Consider the following 24,973-nt stretch of genomic DNA (forward strand, 5'->3'; position numbering starts at 1 on the left):
GCAGAGCATAAAAAGAAAAGAAAAGAAAAAATAGGACAGCCTGAGCCCAGCCATGCAACACCCAGCTGAGGTCTTGGAGCATCAGCTGCCCATGTGGGCCAGCTGTGCTTCCTGTCCACCACCTCCACATCCTACTTTCCTAGTTCTCATTCAGCACAGCTGTCTCTGCTCTTGCTTTCAGAGTAGGAAGTGAAACCCAGGAACAGCACAGCAGAAGGCATTTGGGCAGCCCTTGTCTGCTGCTGCCCTTGTCTTCCTTCTGTATAGGATTACATCCATGAAGATCTCTACGTGAAAGGAACATATCTTGTGGTGGAGGGAAGGGTGGTTGTATGTTTTGAGGTTCCGATTTCGTGGCATCAAGCTGTGTGCTAGGAGACATAGTGGGTGGTTTCATTTTCCAGTCTGACCAAAGCACCCCCAGTCCCTTTTCCTTCAGAGCTGCAGGTCTAGGAAAGGCTGTTTCTGTGATGCTCGGCAGGCAGCTGAGTTTCTGTGGAATGGGGAGAGCAGATCGTGAGTTTTCCTGATTATCTGAACTTGTAGTTATGCAGATCTAGCAAACAGCCCTGGCTCTGCCTGCTTACCCTGCCTAGGGTAAAACTGCACCTCCAAGCCTGGGCAGAGGAGCAGCCAACCCTTGCTGTGCCCTGGCAGTGGGTCAGATGGCTTTTTCCATCTAGACAGCACAAAGACAAGGATGCTATGTATAAAGACCCCGAACTTCCTCGTGACTGCTCCAGAAGTCCCTTGCCACGGCCAGGGCCAACTGGAGACTCACACAAGATATCAGGATGCCACCTGCCTGCCCCTTCCTGGCCCATGCAGAAGGCCTGGCAGCAGTGCTGCCGTCGGGCTGGGTCCTGGAGCTGGCAGCATCCCCAGCCCCTGGTGGGAAGCAAGGAAGGAAGGAAGGAAGGCCGGCCCAGTTCCTCCTCCTCGCCGGTCTTCCGCATCCGAGCGGGCCGTGTCTGACAGCCGGTCTCCATGCTCCCTCTAGTGGCAGAGCCCGATAGCACAATGTTGCGGTCAGAGCCACAGGAGGTTGTCGTCTCCATTGCAGGGCAGTGAGGGCAGTATTTCCTGCCTCCTGCTGGCAAGGTTTCCACCCGTACCCTTTATCTTATACATGTCAATAGAAGTACTGAAATGCATCCTCCCAGAGAGATGCAGGTCCCAGTGGAACTAAGCATAATCCTCCTTAGCACAGTTCAGAATAAGAGATGCTGGCTAATCTTTCCTGTGATCGTGTGCTCTATTTGAGGGGTATATGCTGAAAATACTAACTATAAGTATTTATTTTCTAATGTGATTTGAAATGCCAATGAATGTTGGATGAGATAAATGACTCTGAAATAGTTTTTAGTAGTCAGGTGCCACATTTTAACTTACTGATTATTTCCAAGTGAGCAAGAAATTATCAAGAACATAAAATAGAAGAATTAATTTCCTACTTGTATTTTCTCAAATGTTTCTTTAACTCCCCCCCCTCGACCCCACTCCCAAATAACATTTCAGCAATCTGCATTTGTCATTTGCTAACAATAGGGTCACTCCAACATAATATTCCAGACAGGAAATCACGTACTGTATAAATAGGGCTCCAACGTAGACAACATTCTTTTGATTTTAGATTGTTTCAAGGGTGGGACTTTCAAGAACAGCTATTCATTCTCCTTCCTTATAAGCAATTAGTAAATTTTTGAAGTGATGGATTCTTCACTGTCTCACCCGAGACCTGACAATAATTTTTTCCCATTTAAGGAGCCCTTGCACTGTGGTAGAAACACTAAATATTTGTAGGTATTTCCCATACGTGTTCTGGGTCATCATTCTCCAAATTGATGTATGCTTTCAAAGGGGATCTGTTCTCTCTCCTAAATTGGAACAACTTCTGTGATTCAGCAGTATCTGTCTGATGGTGACAGTGATGTAAGGAAACTCACATTTGGTATTTGAAGTCTAGATAGAATTAAAATGGAGGTGATAAAATTATGTCATAAGCATTCAGATAGGTAAGTTGATACCCTACTGCTATCCGAAGGCTCATAAACAGATGGACTACTTTGACAGAGTAATGTGGAAACAACAAAGAAGCAAACAATTCTTTGATGTTGTTTCATCAAACTTTTAGCACACAGGATTGTGCTTTCTTTGGGTCTGCACAGAACACTGCATAGAGTACAGATAGAATACAGAGCACAGAGTAACACTTCTTCAGTTTTGAAGGAACATAAATTGTATCACAGCAACAGAGATTGTGCATGGTCACAGCCAGTACTAGGAATGAGTAACTTACTAAGAGTGATTTAAAAGAATAATCTGGTTGTGACTTATTCTGGTGCTTTTCTCTGCTTCTACCTGTGATATTTTTTTGCTGAACAGCTGGAAAATGTAAGCACATTCAGAGGAGCCAAGTATGCTTATGTGGGCTGTTTTATCCATTCCGTTTCCTCAGAGGCAAAACTTATTGTATGTATGTGCTCTTTTAAACTAAGGCTGATAGAACTGTTTTCTGTCTTTAGTGCACACGCTCTACCTTATGCATTCATATTCTATCGCCATCTCTGCCTGAGTTGTACAGTTACGGCCCAATTAAACCTCAGTAACTGCAGAGAGCAACATATTTTTGATTATGACGATTATTTACGCTAACATAACCTGTGAAGTGAGTACATAAAATCCTGGCAATGTCCTCTGCGAAGAAAAATAATCTCTAAAGAAAACATTGATAACTTGAGTGCTTTCTGCTTTCTAAGTAATCATTGCAATTATTAGAAATTTTCACAGTGTTAAAATGGTTCAGAAGAGTCATGGCTTAAAGTCTTCTGTTTCTGAAGATACTAAACTCAAGGTTAAGGAAATGGGATGAGATACATGATTTGTAATTGTGTTTTAGAGTTTATACACGTAGCTGTGATTTAAAGAATATTACATTTGTTAGGTACTCATTTATTTTCTGAGAATTGATGCTTTGAAAGATGAAAGCAGAAAGAGGAAATAATATGAAAACAAATGAAGATTAAAAAAATAAATCTCTCAAAATAAGAACAAAAAAAAAAAAAAAAATGCCTTTCAGGAGGAACTTTCCCTCTCCAGTTACCTCACACTGATGGCTTTTTGGAATAGCCAATTTCCATCAGCTCAGTGTTTTTAGAATTCAAACTGTATTTGAGTTCATTATTACTCTTATTACCATGAAACGAGTTCTGGGCTGATGGATCTCTCACCGCCACGTCCCATCTATTTCGGGGCATTTGCTAAGAATATTGGGAAAATTCTGATCAACATCCAACATGCAGTTCTTAAATTTCAATCTTTAGGATAACAAATAAAACCCATACTTACCTAGGGAAGTGAGATGCAATAATACCAGCTGATAAGATGTGCACTAATATTTTCCACAAGTTTGGCCTTTTACTTTGTCATGTAATGAGATTTTATATCTACAAATGTAGATTTTATATATATATTTATATAAAACAGACACACTCTGTATGTATGTGCATGTGTACATGTGCTATGTACATGTATATGTAAAGGCATATGTATATATGTCTAAGCACTTATTGTAATGAGAATCTGACATTAGTCTCACAGAAAGAAAAGAAGTAGCTTGAGATAAAGCTCACTTTGAAGGCCACAGATCTAATGGTACATTTTCCTAACAGATATCCAACCAAAAAATGACATAGTGAAAGAAACCCCTCTGAAGAGGAAGTTTAGTTGAGTCAGAAGCATTTTGAGAAGTTAGACCAATGCTTGTGAAATGTTGTCTGGATGTTAGTAGTGCCCAGACCACAATGATTTTCCTTTGCAAAGCAAGTCTGCTTCCTCAAAAGCATTTATAAAAGCTTTTTGAAGATTTAAGTGGAACTGTCTGATGTAGTTCTGGGAGTTTGACTGATTTCCTTATTTCCCCAATTCAGAAAATGTCATTTCTGTGGCAAAACTCTAATGAGTAAATTTATCTTGGATACAGAAAGACCTGAGCAACCTGTTTTCTATTGCCTTCATTTCTTTTCTTCCCCAGGCAAGAAATTTATCAGTTTTTTCATAGGCAGTTGACCAAAGGTTCTCTGGTCAGTGCAGGATCTGAATTTGAATCTCTCATATCTGAATTTGAATCTCTCATGTCCTGTGCAGTTGCTCAAATAGGAAAACGCCTGGGCAAAGTAAGCCCTTCCTCTTTAACATGAATGTTGTACCTTTAATCTAAAAATTCTCCATGAAGATATTAAGGCAGTACATTTCCACAGAAAGTTATTGCCTTGGCAAAAGTGTGTTTATGACAAAAAATGGAGTAACAGTGAAAAATCCTAACCAGTTATACTAACCATTGTGATAAGAATTCGTTATTATAATAAATATATCCTGGAAATACTGGAAAAAAAATGTCTGTTATGCAAAATGTCACTAGTAAGACTTCAATAACATGAGGTCTTTGCTGCTGTACTAAAGCATCATCTGGTGACTAAGTGATCTGCAGTCCAGAAGCAGATAGGTGGCTTCCTGAGCTCTCCTGGCAGCTGTTTGCTTTGGAGACTGTTCTGAGATATTCTGCATTAGACTTGTCAAAGAACAACACAGGAAATCTCTTCTTGCTTATTAGACCATATACTCATTTTGGATTTTTGGTTCAGAAGGACATATCTTCATAGCTGCAGCTGCTTCCTGAGTATAGGCTGACTGATGTAGGTAATTTTAGCACATTTTAGCACATTTTAGTACATTTCACATGGGAATAAACTGTCTCCACTTTGAGAAATTTCTCTCACACCTCAGAGTGCAGTGCAAGTCCAGAGCTGTGACACAGTTCCCTGAAAGGCAGACAAAACTTCCAGAACTGTAAGATGACTCTTAGCATCCTATGAGTGACCCCAGAGCGGTGACTATGAAGGAGCAGTTACCTAATTGCGGAACCATTCATGCAAATTGAAATAGAATTAGCACTCACATTTTAATCCAATCATTGTGTAGAACATTTGCAACCCTAGCCTTTTAAAAAGCAAAGGTAACAATTAATCTTCGCTTGCTGAAGTTTTTTCTGTACATGACATTTCACACTGAACTATTAACTTATAATTACTGATAGATGCTTATTTCATTAGGAGATCATTATTTTCTGAAGTAGTTGTGCAGTTTCCTTTGAAACTGCAGGAGAAAACTTCTGCTTTTCTGTGTAAGTGCATGTGTGTGTGTGCCTTTATTCTCACACTTAATTCATTCCCCTATATCCATTCGAGTTTAGAAGATCTGTTTTTAAAGGCATCTCTCTGATAAATAAGTTTCTCTCCGCTCAATATTTTTTCCTGTCAAGCAAGTTAAGTTTAACTCTCCTTTGTGTTAGAATAAAACGCTGATGGATATTGGTTTGCATAGATCTCATAAGAAGCAGAAAAGATGATTTAATATTTTGTATTTGCAGTGGAGGAAAAGACTTGGAGAAAAATGACAGCATTCAAGATTTCTTGCCACCGCTAGACTGAAAATTGGTGTGATTTTTTGCTTTGCTTTAGTTACCTTTGGTTTTGCTTGCTGCTTTTTATATGATCCCCACTGAATTTAAAAGTAATTAAGCTAAAAATTCACTAAAATAGGTGACTTTATTTTCAGGCTCAGAAACTTCTGCATCAGTAAAAGTTGGGCTTATGATGGTCTGCAGTACAGACACATATTCTCCTTCTTCACTTAATTTACTGTTATCTTCGTGATTTTCTGTAGGGGGCAATAGGCAATAACAAATGCCTCCTCTCACACTTTAAATACAAACAGAAAAACTGCAGGCAAAATGCTGGCTTTACCAAGTCGATTAGAAGTCCAGAATGTGAATTATAGTCCTTTATTGTGGGTCTTTATGCGTGTAAGATAAGAGATAACCTGCTATTAATCTAAAAAACTGGCTAAACATTTGTTCTGATTCTCCAAACTGTTCTGATTTTCCTATATGAAAGTTCTCTTTTGGTACTTCAAGGGAGTCCTATTTTCTGCATTGCTTAACACACACACATACAGTGCATAAATTAAAGGAACCCTGTGGGCACAGTGTAATGCCAATAATAAAGAAAAAAGAAGCAGCCATTTCATATCTCTAACAGACGATTCTATATGAAATGAGCATGTTTCTTTTGAAATAAAACCGGCCCTGGTCTGCGGAGGTATTTAAGAGCTGTGTGGATGTGGTGGTTAGGGACATGGCTTAGTGGTGGACTTGGCAGTGTTAGGTTGATGGTTGGACTTGATGACCTTAAGAGTCTTTTCCAATCTAAATGATTCTATGACTCGGTGACCTTTGCAGTGAACCTGTGCAGACTTTACCTGCAAGTCTAGATCTACTAACTCTCCAGGGGCTTAAGAGCTATTGCGTTAAAAACGAAAACAAAGCAAAGCAAACAAAAAAACCCCAAAGCAACAACAACAAAACCCAACCAACCAAGCAACAAAAAAACAACAACAGCAAGCAAACCAACCAACCAAAAAAAAAAAAAAAAACAACAAAAAAAAAAAACCCCAAACCACCCTGAACATGGCAAAGATTTATTTGACTACACTTCTGAATAATTCAGTTTTATAATAGACAACATAGTTATCAGGGAGGGCAGAATAAAGTAGAAAAGAGTGATATACGTCCTTCTTCTGCCCGCACATCCATGTGATGCAGATGTTTCAGCTCACTCAGTGACTGCAGCTGTGCTGAGCACAGTGGCCATTCCCTTTGGCTGTCCTTTCCACCCCCCCCCTGTGGCTTCCCCTCCTCCTCCCCCAGCCTTTGCTGAGGTGCTGGTCCTGCATTACCTAAGAGCCAGCATTATTTCCCTAAGCACAGAGCTCCCTAAATAGCTCCTTTACTCCTTCCAGTCCTGTTTATTTTTCTCCTTGATCAGATGATTGTCAGCAAACAACCTTTCTTTAATTAGCAATAGCAATATCGAGACATTTTCTATTTGAATAGCATTTGACATGATTTAGAATAGAATTCCTGCCAAAAAGCTATGCTGCTGCATCCTTAACTTTGCCCTTCTGTATGACCCAAGCAAAATCCCATGAAGGGAATCTTCCTCGATCTTTCTCTAGCTCTCACTGCACATAGCCAAGAGGATTTTATCTTTAGTGGTTGTGCATGGCATGAAACATGAATATTAATAGGTGAGAAGAGGAAATGAAATTCAGATACAAGATTTTTCTTATTGGTTTTGATTGTTCCAAGTGAAAATACAAAATGCAAATATGAAGCTACTATAAACAATAAAACATAAAAGATAAAAAAGAAAAAAGTGTATTACTAGGTTGTAGTACCAAAAAACTGTATACATGAATTGAAACATCAGAAGTGACTTCAATTCCCATTCAAGCACAATGATGTCCTCTAGCACAGAAAAAAAGAAGTTTCTAAATTTACAGATTGAAGTGGTTGTGCATTGGTGTCAGGAATATATTTAGAATGCAGTATTCCTTCGAGGCTACTTTTTGTGTCATACAGTATCAGATTCCAGTGTGTTACATGGGAAGCAGTATTTCTCTGTAGGGTTTCTTATGCCAGGATGCTCCTCAGCAGTTTATTAACATAATTCATTGGCTTTCCATACATTTAGTATTCACTCTTTAGGAAGTTTTTCTACCAAAGATTCTTTGCTGTCATCCACATCTCTGTATAGATACTGACTTCATATCCTTTTAACCTCATATTCTAGTTTGATTGAGATGGGATCACTAAATTCTGCATAGAGAAACAAGATCATCTCAAATCACCGGAAAGCAAATATGTTACTGCATTGTATTTGTAGCTTATTGAAATAAAAGAAAGACATTCATTATGAGCCTAATGTCCTTAGAAGGCAGTTTTAATATGTTTAGAGTTACTGCTCTCTAATCACCATGCGAATGCTCTTTGAAGAATCTCATAAATCTTCAGGAGATATAATTGTACTTTGCAACGAGGAGTCTTGAAGTAAGACTCTCTAGTATTTAAAAGATGAGACTTAACATGGAAATTTTTATTCCTTACTTTCATTTGCTGCAAACCTGTTTAGCTTTGAGTAAGCACGCATTCTGCTGACCTTATCCTTACAGTGTATGATAGATCTATGACCTGTGTAGGCGTCTGGAGAATAAAACTCATTGCTAATTGTAGTTGGATACTTCACCAGCAAGGCCCACGTAAGCATGTAAATAGATGTATGCTCAGATAACAGGCTGGCTGTATAAAAAAGCAACTTCTTTATGTGAGAGCTGCTCCAAAAGTAATGCCTCCTATTTTATTATATTGACCAATGACATCAAAGGTGAATTTTGGTGGATGGGAAGGTTGAGCCTTAACACCAGTATTCTGTTTCCTTTTGTTGTCATGTGACAGATGGCAGCACAGGGGCAGTCTGACAAAATGATGTCTGATATGGAAATGTGTATGAAGCAAAGGGGTGGAATTGAATTCCTCCATGTTGAAAAAATGTCGTCAATTGATTTTCATCAATGCTTGCTGAATGTTTATGGAGAACAAAGAGTGGATGTGAGCATGGAGGTGTGGTGGCTGGTGTGTTTCAGCAGAGATGACAGTGATTTGAAAGAAAAGCAATGTTCTAGATGACTACGAACAGCTGTTGCAGGCTTTTATGAGTGTGGAATGAAGGCTCTTGTTCATCACTGGTGAAAATGCATAGCTAATGGTGGTGGCTATGTTGGAAAAGGGTGTTTTGTGCTGAGAATTGGCTTTATCAAACAGTGTTATTGTCTTCTTTCTATCTGTTTTCATTTTCACAGGAATAAATAGAAGGCACAACTTTTGGAGAGACCTGCATAACACTGGGTAATGTAACATTTTTTTGGAAGAATGTCTAGGATCACAAATTTTAATTTCTCTCATGTGTAAATTAGGAATTACTGAGAACAGTTGATTTTTAGCACTTTCAAAACAGAAAAAGTGGAATGTGAATATTCTATATTTTTTTTACTTTGTAAAATAATTTGTATAAGTTGTAAAAGGTTCAGTGATTGCTCAAAGATGTCATATTTTCTTCAAGTTATTAATCGGCTGTTGAAAAACATGTTTTTATTTTAATCCTTTTTGATTAAAAATGTTGTAATTCTTAGATGAGGGTGCAGGCAGTTTCCTAATCACTAGTGTAAGAAAATTGTTTAGTTTCTTGTGTGACAGCTAATAGATCTATTTGGGTCGTTCTGTTGCCAGTGCAATGTACCTATCTCCACAATGCAGCTGTTTTGGCATGTTTGTAACAAAAATTAGAAGAGTTTAGCATAAAAAGAGGTTTTTGTGCTGTTTTTCTCTATTAGTCTGATATAAGCTTCTAAATCACAAAGTCTTCCATTTCATACATAAGTCTTTCTCCCTCCCACTTGAGTTCAGAGCCAACATGCTCTGTGCAGCAGTATGGCACACGGTCTAGTTTCCAGCCTTGATGAAAGGGCAGGAGTGATACAAGCTCAAGGCAAACAGTACACTTTACATGGTCTGCCTTGATCAGTCAAAGGCCCAAAGCTACACTGAATTGTTTTTCTCACTAACTGTTTCCCCTCTTGACCACAATGCCACGAGGTATCACCTTGGTACTTTCTTCTAATAATGTTCCAACTTTATGAAATGAAAGTATTACATCGTGTCTAGATTAACTGTGTCAGCTTGTTCTTCTAGGCATGAAAATAATATGTTGTCAAAAGCATGGAGAAATACAATCCATTTAACCTATAGGTGATGTGATCTTTAAAAGTAATGTGTAGCTGTGGGAGAACCAACAAACATCCCCCTGAAGTGTGATTGTAATAGAAAATGAAGAGTCACAAAGTACTGACATGCCTTACAACTAGGAATCAAAGCTCAGCAATTTACCCAGAAAACTTTTACATCTACAGCTGCAGTGTACCTTGTTGTGACTAGCTCTTACATTCTGACAATCCCTTGTGAAATGTCTGTTCTACTTCAAGCAACTTTTTTAACATGGCACTAGTATCACTGTTTTCATGGTATACAGAATTAGGCTTTTTCCATAAAGCCTGGTGTGTAAAATCATGAAACAAGTTAGGTATTTCTTCTAGGTCTGATTACAAAACACTTTTTTGGGTTGTTTCCAGAAGTTTTCCTGTTCAGATGATCTTATTACCTGTGCCCCTTGGAGCTGTTCCTGACAATATGAATTCATTAGTCTAAAAATGAGATTTATTAACTGATGGTTCCCATTGAAGTCTGAAAGGGAAATGTGTGAGCAATGTTATTACCATCTGTAGGAAGGAAAATCTCCTGTCAAAGCTCCTTTCACAGTATTTGAGGACGAGAACTTGTTCTCTAGATAAATGCACATGTTAATTGGACAGGATTGTCATCAATGGAACATTTAAGAATTTGCTGCTGGAGGTGAATGTATGAAGGGAGGAGTGAGGGAGGAGAGACCTGAGCCAAGGGTTTGTAATTATTTTTCTGCAATGGGTCATGGGCAGTAATGTCCCTTTGAGATCTTCCACGTGTGCTCATACCTACCAAAGAATATTGTTTCATGACAGACTTCGTTATATCTTCAGACAAAGTTAGGTAAAAAAGTTATTTTGGTCATTTTAGAGCAACAGTCCAGGTAGATTTGTATATTGTTTAACAAAATCAACAGAATTGCTAAAAATGACAGGAAAAAATAAGATTGAACTTATGTCACTCTTAACATATACTTTATATTATATTTATATATATTTAAATATATTTATAATATTTTTCCACACAATATCTTCCTCATGAAAGCTATCATTTGTCACATTTTCTTTTCAGAGTTCTTGGCATTTATCAGTTAAAAACATCAAAATTAGAAAAAAATTATCCTTGGTTCTAAAGTGAAAAAAAAAATCGGTAAATAATTACAGAGAAATTATGGTTTCTATTATTGAATATTAGAGAAATTCTTATATCAGAATGCTCAAGTGATAATGCTTTAACAAAACAAGCTCTTAATTCCCCACCAGGATTCACATTTTATTACTAAGATGCAAGTTCAAATTAGACAGACAATAACCTGTGTTCTGCTTTCTCTTGTATCTACATTAGATATGTATAACATACTGTTTATAAGGCCTGACAGAAGGCTCAGCTTTTTAAGGAACAGGGACTAATAATCTTGGAAAACATTTTCTTCAACTTCTGCTCCACTTTATTTAGGAATTTTGTGGCTAGATGAGCTTCTAACATGCCCTATTCTTCCACCCAGAAATGCTGCCAGATGGGATTAGAGGCCTTTGGTCATTTGCCCAGGAGTCCTGAATGATCCATAAAATACTCAGAGCAGTAAATAGTTCTGAGAGAACTGTGGATGTCCAGCAATCCCAGACAAATGGCCAGTGATCACGTACAGATCAAAAGCATGTTGTGTGAATTAAAAATGTTCCCATGTGAGTTCTGTGTAATGTTGTACCGTACGTAGACCTTTAATATTCTGTTGCTATAACAAAAAAATAAAATCAAACGTATGGTCTGTTAAACAGGAAAAAAAATGGTAGATTTCAGGAGCCATTTTTTAAGAGATCAGCAGTAAAATAGATTTGCATATAAAAATACAGGAGTGTATTTTTAATTCTAAGAAGCATTATTGTTATGTTCCATGCAATAGTATGATTTCCTTAACTGGGTTTTAAAAGAAGCAAGTTCTATGTCTAAGAAATAAAGTCACTGCAGAAGGTTCTGCAAGTATGAAAGCAGTGTGCTGTAATTTACACAGGAGCATTAGCAAGCTGAACATTTTTGTGCTACAACTAAGCAGGAGCAGAAAGATGCAGTGCCTTTCTTTCAGTGCAGTGAAAAGCTTTATGGTAAGCACAAGAAGTACCTTTTTTGCCTCTTATTTCAGCTAGTGGAGGAACAAAAAAAGGACAGGTAGAGATGCTGAAGAAGATCTAGTGCCAAGCTGTATCAGAGAAGAATACAATTTCTTGAATTTTTGAAATGCAAATGTATTCATGTATGGTTTATACTTAGAGAGCATAGGCACTGTGTGCAGTCAAATTAGTTTTCTAAGTGACTCTCAAGACAGAATATTCTTCATTATCATCTGTGGTCATGTTCTGCCTAGTTTCTTTAGCTCTCTCTAACAAACCTTGGCATTTGCAGAATCACAGAACGGTTGAAATTGGAAAGGACTTCTGGAGATCATCTCATCCAAACCCACTGCCAGTGCTTGATCACTCTCATAGTAAAAAAGTGTTTCTTGATGTTCAGATAAAGCTTCTTGTGTTTCAGTTTGTGCCTGATGTATCTTATCTTGTCAGAGAGCAGCACTGGGAGCGAGAAGCACTCTTGTCTGTCTCCCTCTTCTTGGCACGCTCTATTCACGTATGTACTCACATTAATAATACACACAACCTCTTCCCTAAGCTGGACAATCCAACTCTCTCAGCCTTTCCTAGTTGGAGAGGAAATCTTCTTGTGGCCCTTCGTTGGACTCTCCCCAGCATGGCATGGCTCTCTTATACTGGGGAGCCCAGCACTGGAAATAGCATCCAGGTGTGGCCTAACATTTGCTGAGTAGAGTGGAGAGAGCAGCTCCTTCAAACTGCTGCCAGTACTTTGCAGAATGGATACTGCAAAGTTAGCCTCCTTTGCAGCCAGGGCATACTGCTGGCTGATATGTAACTTGGTGTGCACTACCATCCCTTAGATTCTGCCAAGATGTTTTCCACCTAAGTGGGTTTGTAGAGCTAACTGTACGGGGTTCCGCTCAGCCCATTTCTGCAGCCTGTCAAGGTCCCTCTGGATGGCAGCAGCACCCTCTGATATATCAGCTGCTTCTCCCATGGAGAAGCATGGCAAGGTTGTGTCATCTGCAACCTTGCTGAAGGTAAACTCTGCCCCATCACTTGGATCGTTAATGAAGATGTTAATTAGGACTGGATTGCTACTAGCCCCTTCAGCCTGTTTTCAACTCACTAAATGAAAATTCTCCATATGAAAAGTAATCACTGTATTACCGATGATGGCATTTCCTAATAGTAATTCTTTACAGAACATCCCATTTTTTCCCACAGTATTTCAGAATAAATGTAAATAGGATCAAAAAATTTTTGCTGTTGCATATTGTGAAGAGAAAATGTGGGATTAATGAAAATGATGAAAAAGGGATTAATGACTTTAATATTCATTCATTAAAGCTTGTATCAAGTTTAGTAATTTCTTTTTGGAATCAGAATTGAATGTATTAGTGTAAAAGGGAACAAGGCAAAACCCACTTTTGTTGCAGAAAGGAACTTCCTTTCATTTTCTTCTTGTACGTATGACATCTGATTTGTTTATAACCCCCTAAATTTTCTTGGCCGGATTCTTGGCTCATATCAAGTTCATGAAAGCAATTATAAAGGGACTTTGCTCAGCAGGTTATCTGACCATCAGACTGTCAAAGGTAGAGGTAATTTCCAAGGACATACCAATTTTCCCTTACTTTAATTTGCTCTTTTAAAGAGTAGTGATATGATGGGCAGATGTATGGCAGATTAATTGCCTAATGACAACCAAAGTGGCTGCAGTTCAGTGATGTGAGAAGTGATCCTGATATAAAACCTGCACCAGCAGAACTGTAGACTTAGGTGACCTAATGGGTCATTCTTATTTCTGATGCCCAGAATAAAGTTATAGAACACGTAAATCAATGTAATATCCTTCTAAGAGGGAAATGTTATAAATGATGTTAATTGTATATTGTAAATCCACAATGTAGAACTTAAAGTAGTTCTACTCTCTCTTACAAGATATGTCTAAATGCCAGTAGTTTTCATTTAGTGCAATGGAAATCTCAATGGCTAATCCAATGGCTTTAGAATCAAATTATTATTCATTTAGCTGGAGATGTAGAAGACTATAGTTGGAGTGGAAGATCATAGTTTCCTTACCCTTTATTATGTGGTTTTGATAATGAACTGTTATGTCACATCATGGTTTCATTTCTCTAGGCTCTGGAATGGCGCATTTCTGTATAAACTTCTCATGACTGACTTCAAGTGAGTACAAAAGAAATTGACATACTTCTCCCTTCCATTTGCAATATTCCCATAAGGAAAGAACCACTGCACAAAAATCACTGCTATCTGCTTTAAAATTAAGTAACACAGATCTCACCATAATGGTTGTTGCTGACATTTATTTATGGCAGAATAACCGTGACGGGATGCCATCAAAATTACTGCTGTGGCTGTGGGTGAGCACATGTCAAGTTTCTGCACCATGCATTGGATAAGTAATGCAAACTATCTAAGGGCACATTTGTAGGAAATGGCAAATGCAAAGCAACCCTTATACTGAAATGAAAGAGGATAGGAAACCATGGAGTTTTTAGCTTTAGCCAAGGCACTCCAATGTGATGTTCTGGTGCCTATTCACAGTAACTACTACTACTGCAACTCAAAGCACCTTCGGGGTGCAGATGGTTATGTTCAGAAAATGTATTAACATCATCTAACTAGAGGAGGAGAAAGAACCCATCTCCACAGTGAAGAGACAAGTCATGTGAGGATGAGACAAGTCATATGAATATGAGAACAACACTTTCTGTGATGGTGCCAGAGACATTTGGTGAAATGAGCAGAGCGTGTTTCAGCTCACAGAGAGAACTCACAGGGAGAAACTCATTCCAAGATCAGAGTAAACACCAAATTGATCTAAAAGAACAAGAACCTTGCAAAAGCTATTAAGTCAATGAAGCCATCATCTATGACACCTGTGTGCCAAAAAGCAAGGAGTGGAACCTCTGACATCGTTAAAGGAGACTCAATTGGTCACCCGTTACAGCGGTGGGAGAAATTAGTCTCTGAAATTGTTGAATTAGTATCAACATAGCATCCAAAAATTTCTTGGTTTGGAAAGATAGTGCACAATAAGGTATTGTGTAAATTGGCAGTGCATCATTTTATTGGACACTAATTTTCTTCCCAGCTCTGTCCAACAGAGTTTACCAGTTTTTTCCTGATCCCTCAAGGTAAACAGGTGCATCACAAATGATAGAACTCCACAATGTAATAAAAGTTCAGGTGGGAAATCCTTTACAGCAAGAGACATTTCCCAAGGCATTGCTATGGCAACAGATGATTTTTAGATGAACTCATTGAATTTTTACTATTCAAAGCTAAACTGAACTCTTGAACTTGCAACAATGAGTTTATAAATTGAACCCATTCTGAAGTATCCCAGGACCTGATGATACTCTTTGAAGTACACAGAAAGGGAATCTGTAATAAGCTTCCACCAACATTCAGTGCTACTCCATAACTGGTTATCTGCTCTTAGGCAGTGAAGAAGGAACAAGGAAGGGAGTCTCTGAAATAGCCTCTTAGTACTGAGTTTGGTTTGTGAAGTATCTGTAGCATCCCTTGATTAAGACTAAGAGTATTGCTTCACTGTCAAAAAGGGGAAAAGGCAAATACTCAAGGCATGATTATTTCACCGTGGTTCTTACTTCACATTGGCTAAACAAAATAGTAAATCAATGATAACTAAAGTTCTGATTTGAGGTAGCAGTTTAACTTAAATCTCACTAGCAGGTGTTGTGAAATGAGCTTCAAATCATCTTATTTGACTTAAAAGTTTGCTTCCTCTTTGATACATCCCTTCACTCCGGTAACAAGATCTAGGATTGTAATTGCCATTTTGAAGAAGTTTGAAGTTTGATTTTCAAAATCAGATGGTTGTCCATAGCTGCAATAATTCTGACTATTAAGGAATTGTAAACTTTAGGTATCTGGAGTCTCAGCTTATTTCTCAGGGTCTGGACAAACCACTTCACTTGTTCCAAAACAGCCTTGTTGTCAAGTCAGAGGTAGAAATGACAGATTCCCAAATGTTCCAGCAAAACTATGCTAAGAATCATGTATTTGATTCTACTCTAGAGGACACAAAGAAGTTGTTCTTGTTTTTCTGACCTTACTCATGGGTTTCCAAAGTTATATTTCTCCTTAGAACTCCCTGGGAATCCGTGAAATGAGAGTAAACTTTCTGAGACAAGAATGCTGTGATTTTCTATTTTATACCACACTTTAGTACTTCATTGTTTCTCTCAGTAGAGAATGTAGTGTGGAAATAACTTGTGTCTTCTTCAGCAGAATCATTTGTCTGCTTGACAACTATTCCCAACAGTTATTTTTATCAACTTGGATAATATTTCTGAATTTTATCTTTGCTATGTGGAAGCAAATTATAAATGTATGCTTTGAGATGAAAGATTCCCAATGACTTTACCAGATTTTAATTTTATATTATATAATCTCTCTTCTATAAATGACTAAGTCCCTTCTCCTTGGTCTCAAGGGACCATTGCTGAATCCCTTCACTTTTTAGAACTCTAATATCTTTCAGTCTGGAGAAAACATTAATAATGGAGTTGTGGAACTTTTTTTCTTAGACATAAATGGAAACAACAAAAAAAATTGTATTAAATACAATTAATTTGCAGTCACCACACTTATAATTAATGTTGGATTATCAGTCTTCTTGTCTTTGTTATTTTTCATTTATGTCTTTGCCTATAACTTTTCTCCCACAGTGTTTGGTTTTCCATTTGCAAATCCAGTTTTGCTAATAATATCACACACCACAAATTTTGATTCATCCATTGAAGAATGATTAAATAGACTTAGCACTCATAAGCAACTACTTCAAAGTATTCATAATTCTTTACTATCTGACTCTGGAAGAATATGACATTCTGAATGTCATTTTTACTTCTCACATGATATTTAGCTACATTTCCTTCTAACTCTAATTCAAATTCTCTGTCATGTAAAATCTAACAGGAAGGTAGGGAGACTGTAGCAGAATCAAGAATTAAATTATTTCTTCCAAGCATACTGGTTAAGAACAATTTTTTTTTTTTTTTTCCACAACATTTTGCTTTGCTACAATAGTGGTATTATGGAAAAAAAAAAATAAATAAATTCTGCAACTGACTAGAGATCCTCTATAGGAACATATTTTTATTTTTTCCCAATTCCTAACCCTTTCAATTTTTACTTACTCTTCTTTTTATTTTTTTGTGCACTGACTCATACCATAAGCTCAGAGGGTTCATATAGGTAAGCAGAGCTGGTAGTATAAAGGACACTATTCCTAATCACAGTCTCTAGGCATTCCTGCAGTACAAATCATGACATTCAGGATTCTTTTCTCCCTTGACTTGCTGCCATATCCAGACAATGGTTTATTATGAATCCTGCAAATTGCAGAACAACCTAGGAAAACTATCAAAGCACTGAGATGTTTTGACTGTAATCTCTTTGAGAGCTTGATTTTATCACCAGTATTATCAGAGTGCTAAGCATCTCACATGCTGGCTACTATCCCAAGGAACCTAATCCCCCATTTAAATCCTTTCTAACCAGATTTTAATTAGGCCGTGCTAATTTCTGTGTATGCATGCTCATATACAGAAATTACCATCATGCACACTCATGAGCACACATATATACACACATACGAAATTGTTTATTAAAAAACTCTTTTATTTTTTTTTTTTCACTAAACAAGCAGCTTCCACATGGCTTTAATTTCATGCTGGTAACACTGCACTACATATGCTCATTGCTTTATATATCCTGAAGCCATACCACATGGATCAAACATACTGCCAGCCTTCAGCACAGTACAAAAGGTACACAAAATAAAGATGATAAAACCAGCCTAAAGAAACCCTTTTGCTATCAAGGAAAGACAATGCTAATGTAGGCAATAATATTAATGAACGCTACTTGCGTATTTTTTCAGTTATATAAATATTTTAATAATTATATGTATGTATAATAAAATATCTTCCAAGATAGGATGGGACTGAGTAGAATTATACGTCAGAGGTACGTAGTCACATAAAGTGACTAAAGTCATAAAGTCACGTTCTGAAAAGGTTCTTTTTCAGAGTGGGATTTTCATAAGTTGTCAGATTTTGTTTGTAAACTAATACACTGCAATACCAAGGTCTTGAGAAAGGGTCTGGTCAAAATTAGAAGTTCCAATCTGGAAAGTTATTCCCCCCATAGAAAATTATTTTAAAATATGTATTTAAAAAAAGCAGCATTTTTTTTTTTTTTTTTTTGAGGGACAACTTGTGATACTTTCTTTAAATGTCACAGTAAAGATTTTTATTTCCTTTACTCACTCCATTTAGGCAAGATACATGCAGAACCACTGAGGTGAGGAACTACTTTCTGTGGGAGCGGCAGCGTGGCTCAGGTGTGTCGACAAGTGCTTTAAAGGAAGAGCAAGATCATGGTTCATCACATAGAAGCCTACATGAATGATTACTTTTAAATTTCTTTGTTCTTGTTCGTGAAAATATTTCAAAAACTTTGGTAGGGAATGTAAGAAAGGCAGTAATGGCTTCATTTTTCTTAATACGGATACAGCGAGCTGCTGCTGATTTAGCTCTTTGAAGACTGGGATTTGAGTAGAATAGCTGGAAAAGAACCTTCAAAGGTTGTCCAGTCCCACTGCCTGACCACTTCAGCTCATGCAACTTGGACACAGTAACAAGAAAGTCAATGGTTCTGTTTAAAAGTGATTGATTTCTATTTTTGAGGAGCCTAAAGGTCATCCAGGCATCTGGATATACAAATCCAGCTTTGGAAGAGCTACTCCTCGATGTGGAGGATGCTTTTGGATGGTTAGCCTTCTTGAAAATGTGTCACTGTACATAGTTTTCCTGAGATTTCTGGAAGAACTCAGCATGCTCCATGTACAGTTGATCTGCCCTAAGTAAATAAATGTGCTTAAGGTTAAAAAAAAAAAAAAAAAAGAAAAATTTTTAAGGAAAAATATTGTATAGGGCATTTTTAAAAAAGTACAAATCCTAACAATAGCTATGGTTCCCTGATTCTTGGTTGTTACTTATCGTAGGGGATTATTTTGCTTTATTCTGTGAATTGTCAGTCTCAGGAATTAACTGTTCATATTTTGATAAAAAATATGAGGTATTCCACTGCTTTGGTGTCATAGCTTATTTTGGTGGATTGTTTTACACCTTCCTTTCTATATGCTTTGGTGCTTGCATACTTGTTCTTCCACATTGTATACTCTATTTGCACTGTGATGTTACCAAATACCTAAGTATTTGTTACATGCATAGGACTTCTAGAAGTGTATTAAAAATGGAGTTTTCCCAGATGATCGTACTGCTGTAATTAAGTAAAAAGTGCTATTCCCAAGGTGTGCTTGATTCTGCTAGTATCATCAGTACTGCTGTTGAATAATCAAGTGTGTTTACAAACAAAAGTAGACTGGCTTTTGTTCTTCCAGAACAGCAGGGATAAATCTTCTCTGGATACAAAACAATGAAGATGTATGGAAGAAGAAGAATGGAATAATACATCAGCTGAATTCATGATCTCCATGATTATATGACAAAAGGAAAAAAACTAAGGTAGGATTTATTAAGAAACATAAAATGGCAATCCATTTTCTACCTTTCCAGAGAGCTGCAAACCAAATACTTTTCCTGAGACTGAAGATGAAACAAGAGCAACAGATGTTGTTCCACTATTAGCAAATTAATTGAAAAATTAATACAGGGCCTTGTTCTTAAAGAAACAGGATCTTGTCAAAATTCCAAAATAGAATCATAGAACATCCCGAGTTGGAGGGGACCCACACAGATCATAAAATCTAGCTGCTGGTGTCACGTAGGACCACACAGAAATCAGACCTTATGTCTGACAGCATTGTCCAGAACTGCAGCAAGCTCAGAGGAGTTTTAAATATGCCTTTGCTTATTAGGAAGTATTAACATATATCAAATTTATTACTTGTTTATTCAAATATTTATTTATTTATTAACATATCTCAAATGCTACTTTTCTTCCACTACTGTTTTTCTTTTTCAGCCTCTCAAACAATTTCTCTGAGATCTCAGTCTACCGTGTTTTTTCAGTCATCTCTCATTCAATAAGACTTTGTGAAACACTGACTTGTTGGTCTCAGGAGGGAAGTCTTCCCTACTGTTGCCAGTGCTGCTGGTGTTTTATGGTAACAAGGACTAAGGGGAAAACACTTGTCAGTGGAACATCTTGATAAACAGTCCTTTTGCTTCTACAATTACCATATTTCTTCATTACCAGGAAATAGGCACTTGACAAACGTGATTTCATTGTTTACCCATTCTGGCTTTCAATTAGAACCAGAAAGCTATAATGCACATTAGAACACTGCTTAGTTGGGTTTGAAACTAGGCAACTAATTAATGACTAGACATTTGCACTTATTTATTTAAGACAATCTCCAGAGTCTTCAGCGACTGGTTTTTACGAAGATAATGGGCTTGTTAGAAAGCTAGAGTAATAGCATCTCCTTTTGGAGTTTTTTCCTTGCTCTTTAAATCATTTGTTATTATTTTCAATTTAAATACTTTTGTCTGGGTACCAGGTATTCAGTATAAGCATAGCATTTCTCCATGCATGGTAGACTGGATGTTGCAGTTTCCATGTTTTTTACCTGTTTTTACCTGTGTTTACAGCATTGTGGAGCTGCTGACCAAATCATGTTATCTGCACTGTTTCATTGTCATCATTTTTGCTTAGCTGCTCAGTACGGTTAGTCAGTTGCACTTTGTTGGGCTATCATCTGTTAATTCCTTTTATTAGTAGCTGATACACAAACTTAGTACCAAAGTATTGCTGATAAGTATTACAACATCTCTTGGCAGATCTTGAAGATAAAGCACTTTATCCAAAGTCATTTGAGTATCATCTTCTCTGGTTTCAGTCAAGAACTACTAATGAGCTACATGCATTTATTCTTTTGTGAAGTCTGTGTAAGCAAAGGCTGAAATCATGATCAGTCATGACAGAAGATTTTATCACACTGAAACGTGCGTGCTCAGGCATTGGAAAGAGGAGAGAACCTTAGGTGGGTGCAATGGGGGAAGATAGAACAACTGACTGGCAGCATCAGCAAGTCAGACTCAGTTAAAGTGATCATTTGATAATATCAGATTAGGCATAAGTTTCCCTCATGACCTCCCAACGCAATAACGATACATTTCAAGCCAGGTTTTTTTTAATGGCTGTAAGTGAAAGCTTTTTGCCTTTTATCTTAAGCTGGTTAAAATTCAGGATGACTTATTAGATCAATGGACAGCACTTGTTTATGAAACAGGGGAAGTATAACAGCACTGCCATGCAGTAAATGCATTTATTTGCAATTGAAATGCACTGTATAAAGTGTGTTCTACTTCATATACCTTAAGGTATGAGGAGAGGTCATTTTAAGCAGCCAGTAATTAACAGCACATGAAAATATAAGAATCCAGACAACTTCTCAAAATACATTAGATGCTTAAATCTCTATTATTTTCAGTGAGATTTAAGCACATAATTTAGAAAAATCTGTGTTTACTTATTAAGTTTTTAAAAAAATTCCTCATATTTCTTATCTTTCAGTTAGCAAAAAGCTACACATGCATTTGCGTGTTGCACAGATTCCCATTCACACAGTCTTTTTAAGGGTGTGTTCATGAATACACATATAAAATGTATGTATATATGAAAATATGCTATTATTTTATATTAGTACATGGCTGAGCATATATGCTAACACTATGCAAAATAAGGTAGGCCAGCTACTAACAAATGTTTTAAGATAAAAGTCACATTTTCATCATACTTTGTGTCTGTATGCATTACATATATCCACTGTCCCTTTTTTAGACTTAAGTGACTCATTTTGTTTTGAAGTTGCTCATTCATTTACATAGCTGAAGGTTGTGCTGATACCCCTCAGAAACGTAACTTCCTCACATGAAGAACATTTCATATGTTTTTAGCATAAATAATGTGGTCATTACTCCTAAGTGACACACATTGCTTATTAATAGGGCTAAAAATAACCTTTTAAATACCCAAAATGCAATTATGGAAATAATACAGAAATAATCACAACATGACCATTTATGCAATTTAATTGAGTTATTCAGTGAACTGCTAGAATCATATGGCTGTAAGACAGCATCATGCTTTGCAGCCACATCTGTTGTCATTAATCTAACTTCCACTGAAATGCATGGGAAGACATCCTCTTGGTTCCACCAGAAATTACACTGATTTCTGTTGATTTCATTAGGAAATGAATTCTTATCAACATGCTGAGTGAAATTCAAGACTGCAACCTCATAAGTTACCTGGTGTTTTTTCAGAAGTTTGATAACGGCCTGTGTCTTCCAGTTGGTCATAATTATAAAACAAGAGATTAAATTCTGTTCACATCACACATTTCTGCAAGAGAAAATGAAATGCAAGAAGTTGATCTTGTGATTTGTAATAGTTTGTTGTTATAATCCCTCTGCTGTTGCGTGTAAAGACATAGAGGTTTTCAAGAAAATGCTAAGTGTGGCACTGAGACACATGGTTAGAGGGCATGGTGGGGATGGACTGATGGTTGGATTGAATGATCTTAGTGATCTTTTCCAACCTTAATGATTCTATGATTCTGTGATAAATTCCTTTATGAAGTAGACCTCAATGAGGTAATCTGGCTTCTTTCAAATCACGTTTATTTAAAATATAAATCTGAAATATTTCTGATATAAAAGAAGTTAGGAAGTATTCCCTATGGAAATACCCATCCATAGATATTATTTTGAGTTACAAAATATACATAAACAGTTGGAATCTACACTTACTTTTTCTAAAGCATCTTATTTATGGAGAGAAGAAGAAGTTCTGATAGAAAACTCTGATTTTAAAAACTGGAGTAGGGTGGGAGACAGCCTACAGCAGCTGCTGAGTGAGAATATCTTTTAAGACATAGCAAATGATAAGTGCATTAAGAAATCTCAGGGGAAGATGGGTGTGGTTTAGGAACTTAATCAACTGAATATGGACTCAAGTTTCCTCCATGGAACATGGCCAAAGCTTTACTTCTTGAGATGTTTCTTGACCTTGAATGCAACTTCACTGAGACACACAACTGAAAGACCATCAGTTTTCAGGTAGGGACACATGTATATCTTGATCTTAATGGCAACTGCACATGCTACAGGGATCCTAAACTGATAACAGGTATAATAAGCTGCTGTTTAAACATGAAGGAATTGAACTGTGAGTCACTTCTTAAGTTGCTGCACTTAAGATAAAAAGTTCAAAATTTCACTTAGGATAACAAAGAACACTACAGGAAAACTTTTCACTTGAAAGATAGTGTTGGATTCTGCACTTTTTCATGTAGAACTACTTCATCATAATTTTAGAATATTTTAAAACTGAAAACAAATTGGGCAGCAAATTGTCCTAATGACGTTTAAATATCATATTTATATGTTATTGGAAAATTGACAAGTTAGGAGCTACTAAAAACACCTGTGCTATTCGAAACTGCCCACACAGTTGTCCTAGATTTGCTTCTTCCTGCATACAATGCCCTCTGCAGGGCAAACTCCATCAAGTATAGTCTGCATTGTTTTTTTCATTAAGAACATGTACTTCAATTTTAAAAAGTATTTCAGAGGGAGCGGAAGTTTTGATATTCTAGCACTGTAACTTTAACCTCTTACATTAGAATAGCATTGTCCTGGACAAAAATATTGTCAGTAATACAGGACAGCTGTGGTATCTGAATAGTTTTTATGTTTAGCTTCTTATTTTTAGGTCATGATTGGAAAAGACCTAATTCTGGAAGCAAAGGAGAACAAAATGCAATAATAGAGGTCAGTAAGTAGCCATAAAAAGAAAGAAACATAAATTTAGTGGTGAAGCAGTGGAAGAAAGATAATGTTGCAAGAATACATGCAATGGTAAATTGTGAAAGGAGAAAGGAAATATACATATTAGTGAAGACAGAGTCAGCAGGAAGGAATCCCAACTTTGGCCACACTGCAGCAGTAAAACTACAGATGGACTTTCTTACCAAGGCTATTGGAAAAGGACACAATATTTCTCTGATTTTTTATTGGGTGAGGAAATCTTAAGTCTTTCCATTAACTTCATCTAACCCTTCCAGCTCCCATCAATGAGAAATAATTTTAGTTAAATGTGAGTTTTACAGGATGGTATCTGAAAAAATGCACTGACTATAACATCTGCAATGGTAGAGCATCAGTTAGAGAAGTGATTCTCTTAGTTTTTCCCACTCTCAGCCAATTCTTCATGTCATCTTATTCCACCTGCTATCAAAGCCTGAAGTGCTGCTGCTGTGCACAGGCAACGGTAGCAAAAGTAGGAATTTTAAACAGATCCTAGAGATTATTCACAAAAAACAAAAAAAAACAAACAAACAAACAAAAAAACCCACAACAAAACAGAGTATTAAAATGTGTAACAGGCAGTGCCAGAAATCTGAATTATTCTATGTTACATACATAAATTAATGCAACAAAATCCAGTGTTTAACCTGGTTGAACTCAGACCATTTGATGTATATCCCACTTGTAGTGAATGGCTAGCAAGTAGAAAACAGGCCAGAAATTATTTCCATTTCAAACTTACATGCACTTAAAATAGACAATTAAGTGGAAGAATATTCATCATATTTGCTAGGAGTTACAATAGTTATTTAAAATCATTAATTAAACCATTTTGAAGGATAGATACAGAAACAACTTGGAGAGAAGAGATATAAGTATGGAAAAACAGAGATCATATTGGTTATTATTAATGAAGAAAGCCATAGTTTCCTTACCCACCCAGCCCACTCCCAGTTGTTCTGCTGTTCTGTATTTTAAAATGGTCAGGAAGTGAATTTCCATTCAGTTCTTCCTCATAACTCCTGATCACCTGTAACTTAACCACCCAGGCACTAACAAACAAATAAACAGAGCTTTTACCACTGCCTTCCTTGTTTATTTATTTGTTTGTTTTTCCCACCCCATAAGTGATTATGTGCTTGCATGAAAGAGACAATTTTTTAAAATGAAAGAATGAAACATCTCTGGGTGAGAAACAGCTTCAGCTGTTATGAAGTCGGTACTCCTAAGCAGCACTGCACCCTGATGCTCATCCAGTGTTTTAGAAAGTGGAATAGGAGTTCTGTCAT

At 36.9% G+C, this 24,973-nt stretch overlaps 1 protein-coding gene across 5 annotated transcripts in view; it reads left to right on the top strand.

Annotated features, from left to right (window-relative positions):
• The window catches only part of LOC104912184 (uncharacterized), a 138,889-nt gene that overhangs the window by 9,075 nt on the left and 104,841 nt on the right, over window positions 1-24,973 (top strand). For 3 of the 5 annotated variants that reach the window (XR_014885041.1, XM_085230848.1, XM_085230851.1), the window contains exons 2-6: window positions 8,758-8,803; window positions 12,253-12,316; window positions 13,927-13,974; window positions 18,123-18,187; window positions 19,250-19,373. Coding sequence is in view for 4 of the 5 variants with exons in the window: in XM_085230848.1 (XP_085086974.1) it covers window positions 19,351-19,373 (23 nt within the window). In the remaining variant the exon portion in view is untranslated. The other 2 variants (XM_085230849.1, XM_085230850.1) reach the window with 2 other exon arrangements.

The sequence above is a fragment of the Meleagris gallopavo genome, chromosome 9, assembly GCF_905368555.1.
Source record: "Meleagris gallopavo chromosome 9, MGAL_WU_HG_1.1, whole genome shotgun sequence".
Classification (NCBI taxonomy): Eukaryota; Metazoa; Chordata; class Aves; order Galliformes; family Phasianidae; genus Meleagris; species Meleagris gallopavo.